The sequence below is a fragment of the Oryctolagus cuniculus genome, chromosome 6 (assembly GCF_051225735.1).
Source record: "Oryctolagus cuniculus isolate XC-2025 breed Fujian yellow rabbit chromosome 6, ASM5122573v1, whole genome shotgun sequence".
NCBI classification, from domain to species: Eukaryota; Metazoa; Chordata; class Mammalia; order Lagomorpha; family Leporidae; genus Oryctolagus; species Oryctolagus cuniculus.
In genome coordinates this window covers 61755380-61772182 of record NC_142872.1, presented here as the reverse complement: position 1 = coordinate 61772182, position 16803 = coordinate 61755380, and the positions used below count along the sequence as shown (strand labels likewise).

Sequence of the window (16803 nt, the reverse complement as noted above, 5' to 3'; positions counted from 1 at the left end):
GATTTTATTGTTCTAATTTCTTAGATACCATGCATACTACTCAGCAGTCGCATGGCATATTTAAACAGACTCTTCCACTAGGTACCCTCTTCCCCCTCATCAACTCACTGTCTTAGACAACAATATTTTGAGACTGGAAGGAAAAAGAGGCAGGAAAGAAGATATGCACTGAAGGGATGGTCTGATCATACTTCGCCATTAATTTGAAAGATAAAATTATTTTATGTTTTATATATTTTTATTTATATATATTTGAATAACTAATTAGGTTATAGGAAAATAAATTTTCAAGAGACTTCTGGGAAGAACAGGCAAGCATGTGTAGATAAGTCAGGACAGAGGAACAAAAGAGATGGAGCCAGTATATATTAAAATTCTCATCTTGTAGAACTGTTATCACCTCCCCTAGATTGGGAAACAGTAGTCTATTCTTCTATGAAATCTGTTTTTATGATGCAGTCTGGCTCATGTGAGACTAGCACACAGAGGAATGCTGTCAGTATAATATGAAGTTGTACTCATTCATAAATGATTTTTCCTAGTTAAGGTGAGTTAGCATAGTGAGAACAGAATTACAATAATCAGGAAAGGAAAAAGCCCCCTTCTTGTTTAATGCACAGGCAGCACAAACAGCTCTATAATAAAATTTAAAATGATTGTAGCAACCAAGGCTCTCTTGGCAGAAGGATGTACTCCCAGCCTTGCAGGCTTCCCAGCTCCTGGCGGTCTGTACCTCCTCAGGTGCTCAGAAGCCCTCTTCCATCTGTGCTGCCTTCATGCTTGCAAGTCAGCATTTCTGCTCTATTGGTTTTGTGTATTTCAGTAATCCTTGAGGCAGCCCCAAGCATGCTGAGCTACTTGCCTGAACTGCCCAAGTTATTTCCAAGGTACTAATCCTTTTTGTTAACCTCAGGTACAAAATCACTCGGTTTTAAATGATCTGCGTCTAACCCTATTTTCCCCATAGACCGGGTAGTTTTTAGTGCACAATTCTGCAGAACACAATAGTCTTCAAGTTATGCTCTTTGAAGACAGGGCAGAAATTGATTCAAACTAGATGAAATTTCACCACAGCTTCCTCCAAGATATTGTACTGCAGACTAAAGAACAAAACAAAGCAGAAAAACAATGCTATGCTTATTTCAATCTTTGACTTGGGAACCATTTTGCCTCAACCTTCTAAGAAGATTGATCATCTTAAGGAAAATGAAGTGGCTCAATGAATTTAATCCTTGTCTATATAGAAAGTTATTAAAAATTATGATTATATTTTTAGAGAAATCTATTCTATTCTCCATAACATTAGTTTATTTACATTTCCATTCAAGAAGCCAGACAAAAGAAATAAGGAAAGAAAGCAACAAAAGATATGTGATTGCTAGAAGGTCTGTTAGTTCGATTTTTGTTAGGGTCACTTAGTACCATCAATGAACAGTATGTTCCTGGACAACTGGTCTTCCCACATGTTTGCTTGGCTGCCTCTACATTCTGGTTTCAGCTCAAATATCATTTCCTCAAAGAAGCTTTCCTTAATCACCCAGTCAAGTAAGACTCCTTTTTTTTTTTTTTTTTTTTTTTTGACAGGCAGAGTGGACAGTGAGAGAGAGAGACAGAGAGAAAGGTCTTCCTTTGCCATTGGTTCACCCTCCAATGGCCGCCGCGGCTGGCGCGCTGCGGCCGGCGCACCGCGCTCATCCGCGCTCATCCGATGGCAGGAGCCAGGAGCCAGGTGCTTTTCCTGGTCTCCCATGGGGTGCAGGGCCGAAGCACCTGGGCCATCCTCCACTGCACTCCCTGGCCACAGCAGAGGGCTGGCCTGGAAGAGGGGCAACCGGGACAGAATCCGGCGCCCCGACCGGGACTAGAACCCGGTGTGCCGGCGCCGCTAGGCGGAGGATTAGCCTAGTGAGCCGCGGCGCCAGCCTCTTTTTTTTTAAAGATTTATTTACCACTTATTTGAGAGGCGGAATTACAGAGACAGAGAGACAGACAGAGAGAGAGAGAGATCAATCTTCATCTGCTGGTTCATTCTCCAAATAGACACAACGGTCAGGGCCCAGAGCTGCTTCTGGGAATCCCATGTGAGTGCAGGGGCCCAAGCACTTGGGCCATCCTCCACTGACTACCCAGACTCATTAGCAGGGAGCTGGATTGGAAGTGGAGCAGCCAGGTCTCAAATTGCTGCCCATATGGGATGCTGACATTACAGGGAGCAGCTTAACTTGCTACACCCCAATGCCGGCTTCAGACTCCCTATTTATAATTCTACATAACATCACCCTGTCTGTCCTTCAATACCTCCTGTCTGATATTTTCTTGCACGTTTACACATTTTCTTATGAGACAGAATGCAAACAGGGACCTTCTATCTTGTTTATACTGTAAACAAGCCCAAGAACAGAACATGGTGTTTAGAAAACATACAAGTATTTGCTGCATGAAAAAATATAAAATTATATGACAAGAATCTCTTTCTTAAAGTACAACCATAGGCTATATTTCTCAAAAGTTCATGCTTAATCTAAGAGTTTAAACTATAAAACAATGAACTATATGTTTATGGAGTACTTGTAAAAAGTGGGAAAGAAATAGAAAATACATAATTGAATTTGGCCAAGGTATCTTACACAGACAAAAAGACAGTTAGCACCTATGTTTGCCCACAACAAAGGAATCCTTGGACAGTTTTTCCAGTGAGCTTTATTTTTTTTTTTTTTTATTTAGTCCAATCCCTTGCTTCAGCTGGTTCCCACAGCCCTGCTTCCTTTCCTTCTGTGAACTAAGGCAAGAGAACAACACAATCATGATTGAATCCCTGGAGCTCGATAAGACTGTTACTATAATAACAACAACCACTATCTATAAGTTCTGCACTGTGTGAGAGTAGCTGTGGGCACCCCGTTAGGAATACATCTTTGTAAACATACCTTCATCAATGTCAGGAGGCAATCCACCCACAAACACCTTGCGAGAATACCGTTCCACTCTTTCCCCATTCTGGTGAGTGAAGCAGTGAGGTGAACCCAGGCCACTATGAAGAGGTTGATCCCCACGGCCATCATCCAAAAATCCATCTTCCATTGGAAACAGTGAAGACTGACCTGGAACAGAAAACCAGAAAAAAATTAACAATAAATGTTCCTTGCCACTGATTATCACGCACAAGAAACAAGGAAAATGGCAGAATGAATAAAACTGCTGCTTGTACTTTTCTCACTGAGTAACAGGATCATTCAGATATGCTCTTGAATTCCTATCAACTTAAAGTCCCAACTGAGTCAGAAAGAAAGCATATGGTTAAATAGAGGGCTGCTCAAGTATCCCACTGGGATCCAGACTTCAGCAAGGTGAAATGAAGTACAGTAGGAGAGAGCATTCTTCTCAAAGCAGTTGGCAGCACACTGCACCACTTTGGCAGGGCCCCATGGCCACTGGCCTAGACACATACATTAAGTATCAAATTTGGCTATAAGGTACTGGATCACTTAAATTTCTTTAAAAGATCAAACACTATATATAGCCTGCATAGTTTCCCCTAAGAAAGTGCTTAAAGTGAACATGTCCATTTCTAAAGTGACTACTCAGTTTAGTTTACCTTAACTAATGGGAAATAATCAAAATCCACTTAGTGCTGTTATCCAGCATTATCTAGTCTTACAGATTTTAAAATCCAGAGGCATGCTAAAGATAGAGTTATTTTTAGCTGGGTAACCGGTGATTAAATTTGCTGTCTAAAAATCATACCATCTAGAATATACAAGTGGAAAGATCAGAGATGTCAATGTGTATAACAGTTTTCCCATATTTACCTGACAGTAAAATACGAATTTTTAAATCATAAGCAAAAGAGAGTAATACAAATAACTACAGAATCTCTCAAGCACTGTTTTATCACTTTCCAGGCTGCAAATTTACACCTAGGTACTACCTAAGGCATTTGCTAATGGATCCTCTGCACATGCATCTCAAGTGTTCTTCCACAATTGAAACATTCCAATGTCCTTCTGTGGACGCACTTGGTCTCTTAAATTTCATTATCAAATGCAAACAATATTTATTACAAATATATCCTATAATACCATGTCAAATGAAGACAAAATGATTATAGAATTGGAAGTTATTTCCAGAATGATCTTCATAAAACACTTACATTTTAAATCTAAGCTATTTAACTGTCTTACTTTCTTATCAAAAGGCAAAACTTATAGCTAGCAAAAATAAAGTTTACTCAGGTACCATTAGGAAATGACTCTTTAAAATTCCCTAAAACTTCTAAAGCTTTATTCCCCAATGTTAAAATTTGTAAGATAAGTTGTTTATTTAGTTCATCTCATTTAAACCAAATGTATTATGCCCAGTATTAAAAAAGCAGACATAAGGTATTTAAGTATAATTGAACCTCCAAGATAGTAAGGTATTTTGAGACTAATCTGACTAGTTTCCCTGTTAAAGATTGTTAACTTTTCCCCTAAGAAAATCCTTTCAGAAAGAAAAAGGAAGCAATTCATCAGCTGTAAGTAAGTTAACTTTCTAATATAATATATGGAAATCATTTGTATTCAAATCCTAATCCTACCACTCTGGTAATTTGTCTAGAGCTCATTATCTCCTTCAAATTAGAATCAGACGTTAACTACAACGCAGAAACTACATAATGTTTCAAAGCTGTGCTTCACTTTCCTTCTTCCTTTCCCCACAAAGGTTAGAAACTGAGCAGGCCTAGGTCCTCTCCAAATACAACTGATATATTCAAAAATTAGAAACAATAATGTTACCTCTCCTTCGCCCATATGTCCTTGCTGCATGTCAAATGAGAAAAAAAAAAAAAACAACCTTTCAAACATTGTCAAAAGAATCAATTGTGATTTCATCTACTAGCTTTTCAAAGTGAAAAAATCGGGCTATATTCTTCATTTCCTGGCTTCAAAAACAGGAATTGAATGGTGAGGGGTCAATTTAATGCATTTTTTTTAACATTCTTCAAAGACACTAGAGAAAGCTTTATTGAATCTTGTTTGCTTTAAGTGAAGCTTTTTTTGTTGTAATTGTTGCCAAGGGTCCAAATTATTAGGAAACTAAGGCAGTATGTAACAAGATATAAACAAATTACTACCATATTAATCATATTTTCTCTCACAATTCTCTACTAACTGGCAATTTAGTAGGTATGGCAATATTTAATTCATGACTTTTTCCCCACTACTGAATAAACATTAATTTTATTATTTCTCAGTTAATCTCTAATAAATGAAAATCATAACAAATGAAATATTTAGGCAATTTATAAACTTCTTTTTTAGTCAGAAGTTTCTTTTCCCTAATCAAATCTTCTGCCAAGTTTCAAATATTGAAAAATAAAAAGGTTTGGCATTTTATTGCCAAGTAGGTTGTAGCCACAGAGAAATGAGAAGGCAATTATTATTCCAGAAGATAAACCTGAATTCTCAGGAAACAACAATATAAACCTTAAATCAGAAAACTTTAAAAAAGGAAAGTCCTTCATGAAACAAATTAGCACTTACAAGTCCAGTCTGATCAAATGCTTCAATTCCACTCAACAAACATTTCTTGAATGCCTGATCTTGCTAAGCATTATGGATAAATAGCACATGACCTTTACCTCAATGAACCAGAAAGGTTAAATGACAGAGAGCCACAGAGGCACACACACAATGATAATGGAACAAGCCCACTGCTATACTGATAATATGGTAGGTGCCATAGGGACAAAGGAGGAGCAGCAATTGTTTCTGATTAAAGAGCAAGGGTGGCATATGAGGTAGGCCTTAAAGGAAAAAACAAAGGGCATCTGAACTCTGGCAATGCCACAGGTGGAGGTGCTGTACTTTTCACGAAAAGAAGCAGATGGAACAAGCAGGGACTTGGCTGGGGATAAGGTTTTAAACAGGAAGCTGGAATTTGATTTAGAAGATATAGTACCTTTAAGAAATCACTACATGGACCAGTGTTGTGGCCTAACAGGTTAAGCCGCTGCCTACAATGTCGGCATCCCATATGGGCTCCCAGCTGCTCTAATTCCAATCCAGCTGCTTGGCTCAGCCCCAGCCATTGTGGACATTTGGGGAGTAGACCAGAGGATGGAAGATCTATCTCTCCCTCTCTGTGAAACTCTGCCTTTCAAATAAATATTATGAATGGGGGGGGGGGGGGAACGGGGGGGAGGGGAACGGTGAGGAGGGGAAGGGTGAGGAGGGGAGAGAAGAGGACAGGAATCACTACACAAACTAGTCAGGGTTCTTATACTAGCCTTCTAGATAAATGCTAAACAAATATAACTCAGAAATACCATGAGAATATTTTCAAAAATCAAACTACATCTCATCTAAAAATGTAATTCTCCCATTACTAGTGAGCAAATGGATTAAAATAACACAAAAACCTCCCTCAAGCAGTTAGGAAAGTTTATAAGGGAAAGGATACTTTCTGACAGTCAATCAGATAGAGCCTAGAAAGACAAATGATGTTCAGAGAAGCACATATTTAAGAACATTCTACTTATACAACTGCTTCAAACACAAGAGAGTTTGAAGAAACTAATAATCTGAAAATCCTCATTTTGTCAGTATTAAAGCTGATTGATGATGCCTGAATTACAAAAAAAAAAAAAAAAAAAACCTCAGATATTTTAAAATAGTAGGCTTTTAAAGGCTAGAAAGTTTACAAGAAAGCTGCAATACTGTCCATTACTTCAAAAATATAGTCCCAAGGACAGCAAAAGCTGTGAATCAAAAGCTAAAACTAAATAACCTCAAAATCTTCAAATGTGTACATTCAAACTTTGGTTATATATTGGAAAATGAAACTGCTAATGTAAAAAGAATCCATGGTTAAATTTTGAAAACTAAATGGCAAAATAAGCTATAACTATACAATTTTTACAACTATAAAAACTCCAGATATGGAAACTAAGTAAAGTAATACTTAAAAATTAACAACGACATCCTGGAACATGCAAAATTAAGATGTATAAATTTTTATTGCCACCTATAATCATTTATACATTTTTTAAAGATTTATTTTATTTAAAAGGCAGAGTTACAAAAAGAGAAGAATCTTCCATCTGCTGGTTCACTCCCCAGAATGACTGCAACGCCAGACTAGGACAAGCCAAAGCCAAGAGGTTCATCTGGGTCTCCCACATGGGGGTAGGGGTCCAAACATTTGGGCCATCACCCACTGCTTTCCTACGTGCATTAGCAGGGAGAAGGATCAGAACTGGAGCAGCCAGGACTCGAACTGACAACTGTATGGGATGCCAATGTCCACGTGGCTGCTTAATCTGCTACACCAAAATACTAGCCCCCTTATTTTATTTTTTAAAAGATTTTATTTATTATCTAAAAGGCACAGTGACAGAGATAGAGAGAGGCAACGAGAGAGAGATCTTGCATCTGCTGGTTCACTCCCCAAATGGCTACAACAAGCCAGGTTGGGCCAGGCTGAAGCCAGGGGCCAGAAAGTCTATCCAGGTCTCCCACAAGGGTGCCCAGAGCCCAAGTATCACTGCTGTCCCAGATACATTAGCAGGGAGCTTAACTGGAAGCAGAGCAGCTGGGACTTGAATGGCACTCTGATATACGATACCAGCATTCTAAGAGGCAGCTTAACCCACTGCAACACAATGCTGGCCCCTATACATTATTTTTACTGTAAATTTTGACATATGACATATACAGAAAAGTAAATAAACCACAGTTCAATGAATTTTCCACAGGTGTCCACATTAATGTAACCAGAACCCACACATTAAGAATGTCAAGTAGTGCCAATTTATACAAAAGTTGTAATAAAATACCTTTTTCTCATTTATTTCAAATAATACTTGGCACAAACATTATGATGAAATACTTGCAACACAGATCCTCATCCTTTTCCTGAGAATAGATATCAGACAGATTTCCAGTCTCGTGACTCTCAAGTGTTGTTTATTATCTGATGTTTTTCAAACATCCAAGGAAGTGACAAGTACAAAAATGGCTTTAATTATGTTGAAAGAAACCTATGTTTTGGAAGTTTTAGCTAAGTCAGCTGAAGTAAGCTCTGTTAAGAATTTTCCTTTACCAAAGAGCATACTGTTACAAGAATTTTTAAAAGAGACACCATTGCCACTGAATAAAAATCTCCCTGTCAGATGAATACTATTTTCATGAATGTTTCTCCATTTTTATTTTTATTTCCTAGTTTTGATATATAAAGTCTCTATAATTTTATAATCAGGACAATGGGATTCATGAATGTTAAAATGGGCTTGAAATATTATGGCCATTAGTTTTTACAACTTCTGGAAACATGTTATTAAATCTATTGGTAAATATTTTATTTCTAAAATATCTTTACAGGATTGCTTACAAATACTTTCCTTATTGTTAGCCCTATATTCATCAATGAATTCTCTCTAGTAAAATATTCCATTACTCTATGGTGCTATATTTGCAAAGAAGGTTCAACTAAAAGATCATTAGGACTTCCCCCTCCATATAATACACACATTTCATTATTAAAATGAAGTATTATTTCTCTATCAAAATAATGTATCCTTTCCTTATTTATTGCAACATTTGTAATAGTCAAAAAGAATAAGTATCTATAAGAAGAAATACTTGATTCACATTTACAATGTGGCATGTTCCCCTGTGCTTGTTGGTTTCTGAAGTTCTCCAAGATGCAGCTTACATGAATGTCTACCTATGTATGATATAAATTTAAAAATAAGAAATAGCTATTCATATTTAGAAGTTTGCATACATCCTTTTTCTATAAATAATAATAACTTTGTAGAGAGAAACAGATTAAAAAAAAGAGATGGCTTTTACTTCTCCCTTTTTCCCTTCTTGAACTATTTGGATTTCTTACTTTTGTATATGTTATATTAGTATATTTGTTAATGGACCCTTTTTTATTTTCTTCTTGGCAGAGAGGAAATACTAAAGAAAGCATCCTTTTTCACATGAGAATACCTTGTCAATTCTTGTGAAGATTAGGACTTCAGGTCCTCAAAGATAAAATTTTCCTAGGTTTTAGTAGGCAATGAAAGAATTGATTCTATTCAGGCTGTTCTGGTCTACCTTTAGCTTCCCACCTGCTTACACTTCTCCCTGATCCACAGTAAAAAAGCAGATAGTAACTCTATTTGGAAAAAAAAAAACACAGCAGCTCATATGAAAAGATGTTATCAAATAACTAATGTTTCCATTAAGTCTAAAAAAATGTTGGAAGGATTAGCCAAATTACTAGATCAGCTAAAAAGATACCAATCAAAGCCTCAAAGCTAGATAGAATTAAGGTAGAGGCCGGCACTGTGGCCCAGCAGGTTAATACCCTGGCCTGAAGCACCGGAACCCCATATGGGCACCCGTTTGAAAGCCTGCTGCTTCACTTCCGATCCAGCTCTCTGCTGTGGCCTGGGAAAGCAGTAGAAGATGGCCCAAGTCCTTGGGCCCCTGCACCCACGTGGAAGACCCGGAGGAGGCTCCTGGCTCCGGATTGGCGCAGCTCCATCCGTTGCGGCCATTTGGGGAGTGAACCAATGGATGGAAGACCCCCCCACTTCGCCTCTCCTCTGTGTGGCTCTGACTTTTGAATAAATAAATAAAATCTTAAAAAAAAAAAAAAAAGGAGTTAAGGTAGCAGAACCAAAAACAGATAAAATCATTAAATGGTCAAAGCATAAATTTCAATAAAGATACAAAGTTATTTTCAATGATTTTATAGATCAACAGATTCACCATACAAAATCAATTTATATACATGCTTAATATTTAGAATTTCCCATGTCATACTATCTCATGTTTATACTGATTTATTGGGACAACAATATTCAAAGAACATTCCTAAGATATAAAAATGTAACAGTTTATACAGAGTTCTTAGAGAAGATTTAAAAATACAACTCTGGTTTCTGTATACGCCTAACCCTTAGTTTCCTTATACCGAGCAAATGAGAATAACAGTACAACAGTAAACTTGTATGTGCACAGTCTGATCTTCAACAATTTTTCTCAGCTTTTCATTACTAACTACAAGGTCATATGTAATAATGTTTCCATATGATCTTTTTCATGAAAGGATCTTTCAACTTACTTCCTACTGTAGTAAATAGAACCATATTATACATATTTTCAGTAGGTCACTATAATGTAAATTTCTCTTGGATAAATTACACCTTCCTACTTTACAGGTATCTGCCTCTCTCTCCAATTAAACAATCTTCCTCCTTTTATTCCGAAGAACTATAATTAAGAGAGGTTATTCTATCCTAACCTTTTAAAGATCTCTTACTAATCCCATCCTCTGAGGTAAGCGAATATTTAGTTGTTGCTTCTAAGCAAACAAATATCCTCACAAGAAAGGAAATATACATATGAGTTGGTTAAAATCAACATTCTTTTTTATTATTGTTCTATAATTTTCCTCTGCTGCACATTTCATTTTTGGAGCAGTTAATTCTAAGGGCTAAAGCAGTGGAATGGAAATTTGAAAAAACAAAAAAGTACAACACATAAGCACTTTATTAGAGTGGGTTGTACAGGGGTATTTAAAAATTTGTTAGAAAATGAAAAGTTTATTTTGGTGTATAAAATTTGAAATCTGTGCATCATTTTTGTAACATGCATTTTTCATGAATTTGTTGAAGACTCCTCTCATATGTTACTTCTCTTAGGTTAAGAAAAAAAAAAAAAATTAGGGGCCAGTGCTGTGGTGTAGTGGGTAAAGTTGCCACCTGCAATGCCAGCATGCCATGTGGGCGCCGGTTCTAGTCCCCGCTGCTCCACTTCCGATCCAGCTCTCTGCTGTGGCCTGGGAAAGCAGTAGAAGATGGCCCAAGTCCTTGGGCCCCTGCACCCATGTGGGAGACCCAGAAGAAGCCTCTGGCTTTGGACTGGTCCAGCTCCAACCATTGCGGCTATTTGAGGAGTGAACCAGAGGATGGAAGACCTCTTTCTCTCCCTCTCTCTGCCTCTGCTTCTCTGTAACTCTGCCTTTCAAATAAATAAACAAATCTTTAAAAATAGAAAGAAAGAAAAAAAAACTTCAAGTTAGGTAAAAGAAAAATAATAAATATTTCAATCCATGTGTAACTCAGAGCTAAGATACTATACACCAGAAGAATTTGAGGTAAATCTCGCTGATGTTTAGTACTCCTTCTGACTTAACCAAAAGAAACCAAAAGGTTTACTTTCCATAACCATAAAATAGATCTTCTAACTATATTCTCTTTACATGAAATGAACTAGTAAAATGAAATGAACTAGCAAAAGACCTCTGTTATGGGTTGAATTTATTCCCCATATTCCTATGTTGACGTCATAACTTTCAGTACCTCAGAATGTGAAGGCAGGGTTTTTAAAGAGGTAATTAAGGTTAACTGAGGTCATTGAGGTAGGCACTAATTCAAAAGTGACTAGTGTCCTTACGACAGATATGACCAGAGGGAAAACCATGTGAAGACAGCTGTCTATATGCAAAGGAGAGGCCTCAGAAGAAATCAACCCCAATAACTGCTTGATCTGACTTCTAGACTCCAGATGTGAGAAAAATTTCTTTTTAAACCATACAGATTGTACTTATTACAGCATCCCTAGCAAATTAATACAGCATACAAAAAGCAGCTAGAGAGAAACTTTGGAGTTTTTTATACATCCAGAATCCAAGAATTTCCCCAAGACTGACCCCAAAAAGATCTCTGCAAAATATAACACTGATATAGTGTGCATAATTCCCTAGAATGTACACAATATTCTTAGCTCAGTTATCAATCATTATTTGTTGAATTACACCAGCATACATTATGTTATAAAAGTGATAAGTAATATAAGGAGGTCATCACACAGTATGAAAACTGTTGACTGAGTGTAGCCAAAGAAGAAGAAGTAATAATATGACTCATGGGTAACTAAGTCCCTTGTATCTCTGTTTAAGTAAATTCCAATGTAATTCCAATATACACTGCTGAAAACTGGTAGATAACTTGGCTTTTTTTCTTTTCACTTATTTGGGCCTTAAATTACACTTCTTTTCAAAAACCTTTGAGACTGCTTCAAAATTTTAAAACAAGTTCACAATAAAAAAATCACATAAGTTCGTATGTTCATGTTAAAATGTTCATATGAGCTAGAGGATAAACAGTGCTTCTACATTTTTATCCACATAAAACAAGAAATGTCATTCCACAGATAACTTGGCAGAAAAGACTCTGAAAGTTACAACTGAAACAAAGTAGAATGATGATATAATCACCTACCCAGAGGCTTTGTAAAGCCTGAATACACCACTTATGGAGGACAGGGAAACGAAGCTCCTTATAGTTCCATTCAGACTTAAAGTGAAACAATGACTATCAAGTGACATAAGGCATGAGGTTTCTATGGTTTAGTGTTAAGAAAAGGTTGTATGGGGGTCGGCTCTGTGACGCAGTAGGTTAATCCTCCACCTGCATTCCATATGGGCACTAGTTCTAGTCCCAGCTGCTCCACTTCCAATCCAGCTCTCTGCTATGGCCTGGGAAAGACCTTTCTCTCCGTCTCGTCTCTCTCTCTCTCACTGTCTATAACTCTACCTCTCAAATGAATAAATAAAATCTTTTTAAAAAAATAAAGGTTGTATGGATATAACATTTGAAAGTGAATAGTTACAGATTATCTATCTTAATAAGCCAAAAAAGTTCAATTATAGATAATTTCTACAAAAATAATCCCTGTTTTATATATTTTTCTTATAAAGCTTTAGCACTAATATTCCTTACCATAAATTACTTTTTTTTAAAGATTTATTTATTTGAAAGTCAGAGTTACACAGAGAGGGAAGGAGAGGCAGAGAGAGAGGTCTTCCATCTGCTGGTTCACTCCCCAACTGGCTGCAAAGCCCAGAGCTGCACCAATCCAAATCCAGGAGCTTCTTCTGGGTCTCCCACATGGGTGCAGGAGCCCAAGGACTTGGGCCATCTTCTACTATTATCCCAGGCCACAGCAGAGAGCTGGATAACACGTGGAGCTGCCGAGACTCGAACTGGTATCCACATGGGATGCTGGCGCTGCAGGTGGTGGCCCACCCACTATGCCACAGCATTGGCCCCCTCAAAATTACTTATTCTACTTATTCTATTTTGACATACTGTGTGCCAGGTGTTCTGTTAAGCGATTAACATATATTTAATCCTTACCAAAACCCTTGAGATGGGTAGCATTTCTAATCCTCAAGTTTGTCTTCATTAAGCATTAAGCACAATTAATTCACCAGACTATATTTACAACAAAAACCCCCCCAAAACCTGAGCTAAAGTGAGAACTAAGCTACCAAGAATCAACACTTGAATGAGATTTATTTATCTACAGAATATGTATTTATCACTCCAGAATATGTTTCACAAAGAAGACTGCAAAAACAGACAATGCTTCTGCCTAAATCAAGGTGCCTAAGAATTTATGCATACCCCTCCTGCCTTCTTTAGTTCTAATATGACTTTCAAGTAATGTTGTACTGTAATCTGGACTTTACCAGGGAAAGAGAATGGGTCTATCCGTCAACCTTAATACCTGCTCTACCTGGAAGTTTGATTCTTCATTATAAACGAATAAGTGACATGAATAAACTGATCCTAGTTACTCGGAAATTAAAACTAACACTAGGCTGGTGCTGCAGCTCACTAGGCTAATCCTCCGCCTGTGGCGCCAGCACTCCGGGTTCTAGTCCCTGTTGGGGCACCGGATCCTGTCCCAGTCGCTCCTCTTCCAGGCCAGCTCTCTGCTGTGGCCCAGGAAGGCAGTGGAGGATGGCCCAGGTGCTTGGGCCCTGCACCCACATGGGAGACCAGGAGGAGGCACCCGGCTCCTGGCTTCGGATCGGCCAGAGTGGCCATTTGTGGGGGGTGAACCAACGGAAGGAAGACCTTTCTCTCTGTCTCTAACTTTGCCTGTCAAAAAAAAAAAAAAACAACTAACACTAGATGAAATTTCACAAAATCAATTTTTGGAGTCCACAAGCTGAATATTCGATGAGAGATCATGGCAGTCATAACCTTACATTACTGGACTTTGCTTGAGGAGACAGCAAGTTTCCCTTCTTGGACATTTTTGTTGTTGTTGTTCTTTCTTTATTTTCATATATTTTAGTTTAAGACAACATTACTAAATAAACAAAATCTCCATATATGCAACAGTGAAAATAATCACCGCTCATCCCTTTTAGAGGTTAAGGAAGAGTAAAATGCCAAACAAATATTTCAGGGAAACGTTTATCTTTCAATCTTTCTTTGCCAAGTAAGGGCCATAAAAAATAATGGATATTAAAGGAGGGAGAAAAAAAGGAACAGTAATCTCATTGAAATAGTCTTTAAAAAAAAAATTAGGTAAATGTAGCTTTAAGGAAAGCCCACTAGACAGTTTATTTCCCTCACCTCAACAGTTAGGGCCCAGAGGCAAATGATCCATCTGAACAACTTCCTGAGAAAACTGGGGACAAAGACGAGTTGACCACTTTTCCTAAAAATCACACAGCAGTTTCTCAAATCTTGGTTTATTTCCAGTATGCTGATCTGACTCCAGGACTAGTTTCACAATAAAAAGTAAACTCTGCTATATGTTCCCTCTATGTCCTCCTTATCTGATGTCACTGTCACCACTGGGTTTGGTTTTTGGCCTTCCACATTATGCTGGAATATCATATTTGGTATGATTTCTGGCACTGTAGCATAAAAAGATCAAAGTCTGATGAATAAGTGAGGCTGGTATAAACTAATAGTTTCCAGAAGATCGGATGCACCTGGCAACTCTTTCAGACTTTCTGGCTCAACGACTCTATGTTCCACAGGGCACTGGTTTCAAAACTAATCAAAAGGAGTTCAGTCATAAAAATAATTTTTAATCCCTCATTCACAACATGTCAGAGACAAGGAATAAAAGGGGTTTTTGTTTCTTTTTGTGTGTTTTGGGAATGAAGAAAAACTATAGCTATTTAGTGAAGAACACTTCTTAGAGGTTGTGGGTCTTAAAATGGGCTGCAGCAAACAGAAGGTATGATAAACACACAAAAAAACGTGAAACCCATGTTCAATATTAAACCAGCATAAGGTTCACTCAGTTACTCTGTAACACTAAAATTAAAAAAAAGGAAAAAAAAATTTAAATTCTTTAATTCTTTCTGTGAGTAGATGTCCCCCGTTTCCTGAGAAGCTTAGCTTGCTTCAGCATATACACATAAGAGAATTTAACAGCACATTAGTAATATTTAGAACAGCTAAGGAGAACCTACCAACGCTACTGTAGAAGTTAATACAACTTCATTTTTCTTGTTCTCTTAGACAACAAACAGTAAATGACCTTGTACTTTGCAACATCAAGCACTGTGGTCTTAGCTGCGTCTCTCTGGTTTCAGATCTCTGACTAACCTCTCCTTCTGGGAGATTTTTTCAGCTACATGGGAATGGCTTTTATGTTGACATTGCAAAAGTTACTATATGGAAACTAATGTTAGATTATGTCGGATCTTTATATTTCTGTATGGGATTCTTGTTTATTATCATCATCACTAATTTCAGGACAGGTATCAGTTGGCTCTCAAATTCAAAAAAAAGTCTGACACAATTTTGAGGGAAAAGAATTATTCTTAAAATAGCTGATGGATTAATAGTAACTTGGAATTATCATTATAGAACAAACTAATGTCATTTCTCCACTTATTCAGGCGCAACTATTGTATTTTCTCACCTAGTAATTTATTTCAGCTATGTGAACTTCACTAGGGTAAATCAATTATCACTTACCATTAATAAGCAGAGAGCTATCGGATCCTGGATATGAATAGTTTAGACGACCTGAAGGTAAAAGAAGGCCGTTACTAAATTAATTTTTTTCATAGATGTTTTAAATTTATTCAATGACAGAGCTGAACTGAGTGCTTTTAATAGCCAAAGTATTTAAAAAGCTGTTGATGGGATAAAGCTGTTGTACTAATGAACACAATGAATCAATTAGCATGTTCACCAAAATTCAAAAAAGGAAAGTTTGATAGTGGGAAAATAAAATATCCTTCATATTTGACTACTGTCATTCTAATTTCCAAATCCTCATCCAGGCAATTTCCTTTAGACCATTAAGTTCTCACATCAACTCATAATAGCAATCTTCACATTTTTGCCCATAAGTGTGAAATTTTTGTTCATTTGGGTAGTCTGGTACTTTTAAAAAGTATCTTACAAACAGTAACATTTTTCTACGTGGCTCCTAACAAAAGTGCCAGGTTTGTGGCTACCTGTACAAGACATGCCAGCAGGCTTAATTCAATTTTCAGGAAATAGATATCAAAGGTAAAGAAGGACATTTCATTGGACTCACACATAATGGAAACTACCAAAAGCCCACAGCACAGTAGCCAGAAGGCAGCAGGCACTCAACAACTCATGAGTTACTTTCCTTCCAATTTTAAAATGCCTCAAAATATAGTTTTGTGCCTAATTGGACATCCAAGGAGTCCCTCAAAAAAGAATTTTTGAAGATACCAAAATTTTTGTTTGCTGAAAAATGGAGCTTGAATTTTTGTATACTTAAGGAATTACATTTCTTTGTGGAAGAATTTCTCTGTGTATCTGGACCATGTAGTTCTATATTGACTTATAAAAACAATTATGGCAACATCTTTAAGTCTCTATACTCCACATGCTTATCCAACCACCTTTAGAAGAGCAGGGAGCCCTCAACAAATCTTGCTCACGTAGGGAATGGATACAGGAACTTGACTATCAATTGTCCAGCACTCCAAATAAATCAGGAGTAGTGGCAGAATTTCAAA

General features: G+C 37.2%; 1 protein-coding gene across 4 annotated transcripts in view; it reads right to left on the bottom strand.

Moving 5' to 3' along the window:
- Positions 1-16803, bottom strand: part of CPEB4 (cytoplasmic polyadenylation element binding protein 4) — a 72269-nt gene that overhangs the window by 13950 nt on the left and 41516 nt on the right. The window contains exons 3-5 of one of the 4 annotated variants that reach the window (XM_002710388.6): positions 15779-15829; positions 4776-4799; positions 2928-3101 (exon numbers count right to left, since the gene is read on the bottom strand). In XM_002710388.6, the coding sequence (XP_002710434.1) occupies positions 2928-3101; positions 4776-4799; positions 15779-15829 (249 nt within the window). The remainder of the gene's footprint in view (positions 1-2927; positions 3102-4775; positions 4800-15778; positions 15830-16803) is intronic. The other 3 variants (XM_008255397.5, XM_008255398.5, XM_008255399.5) reach the window with 3 other exon arrangements.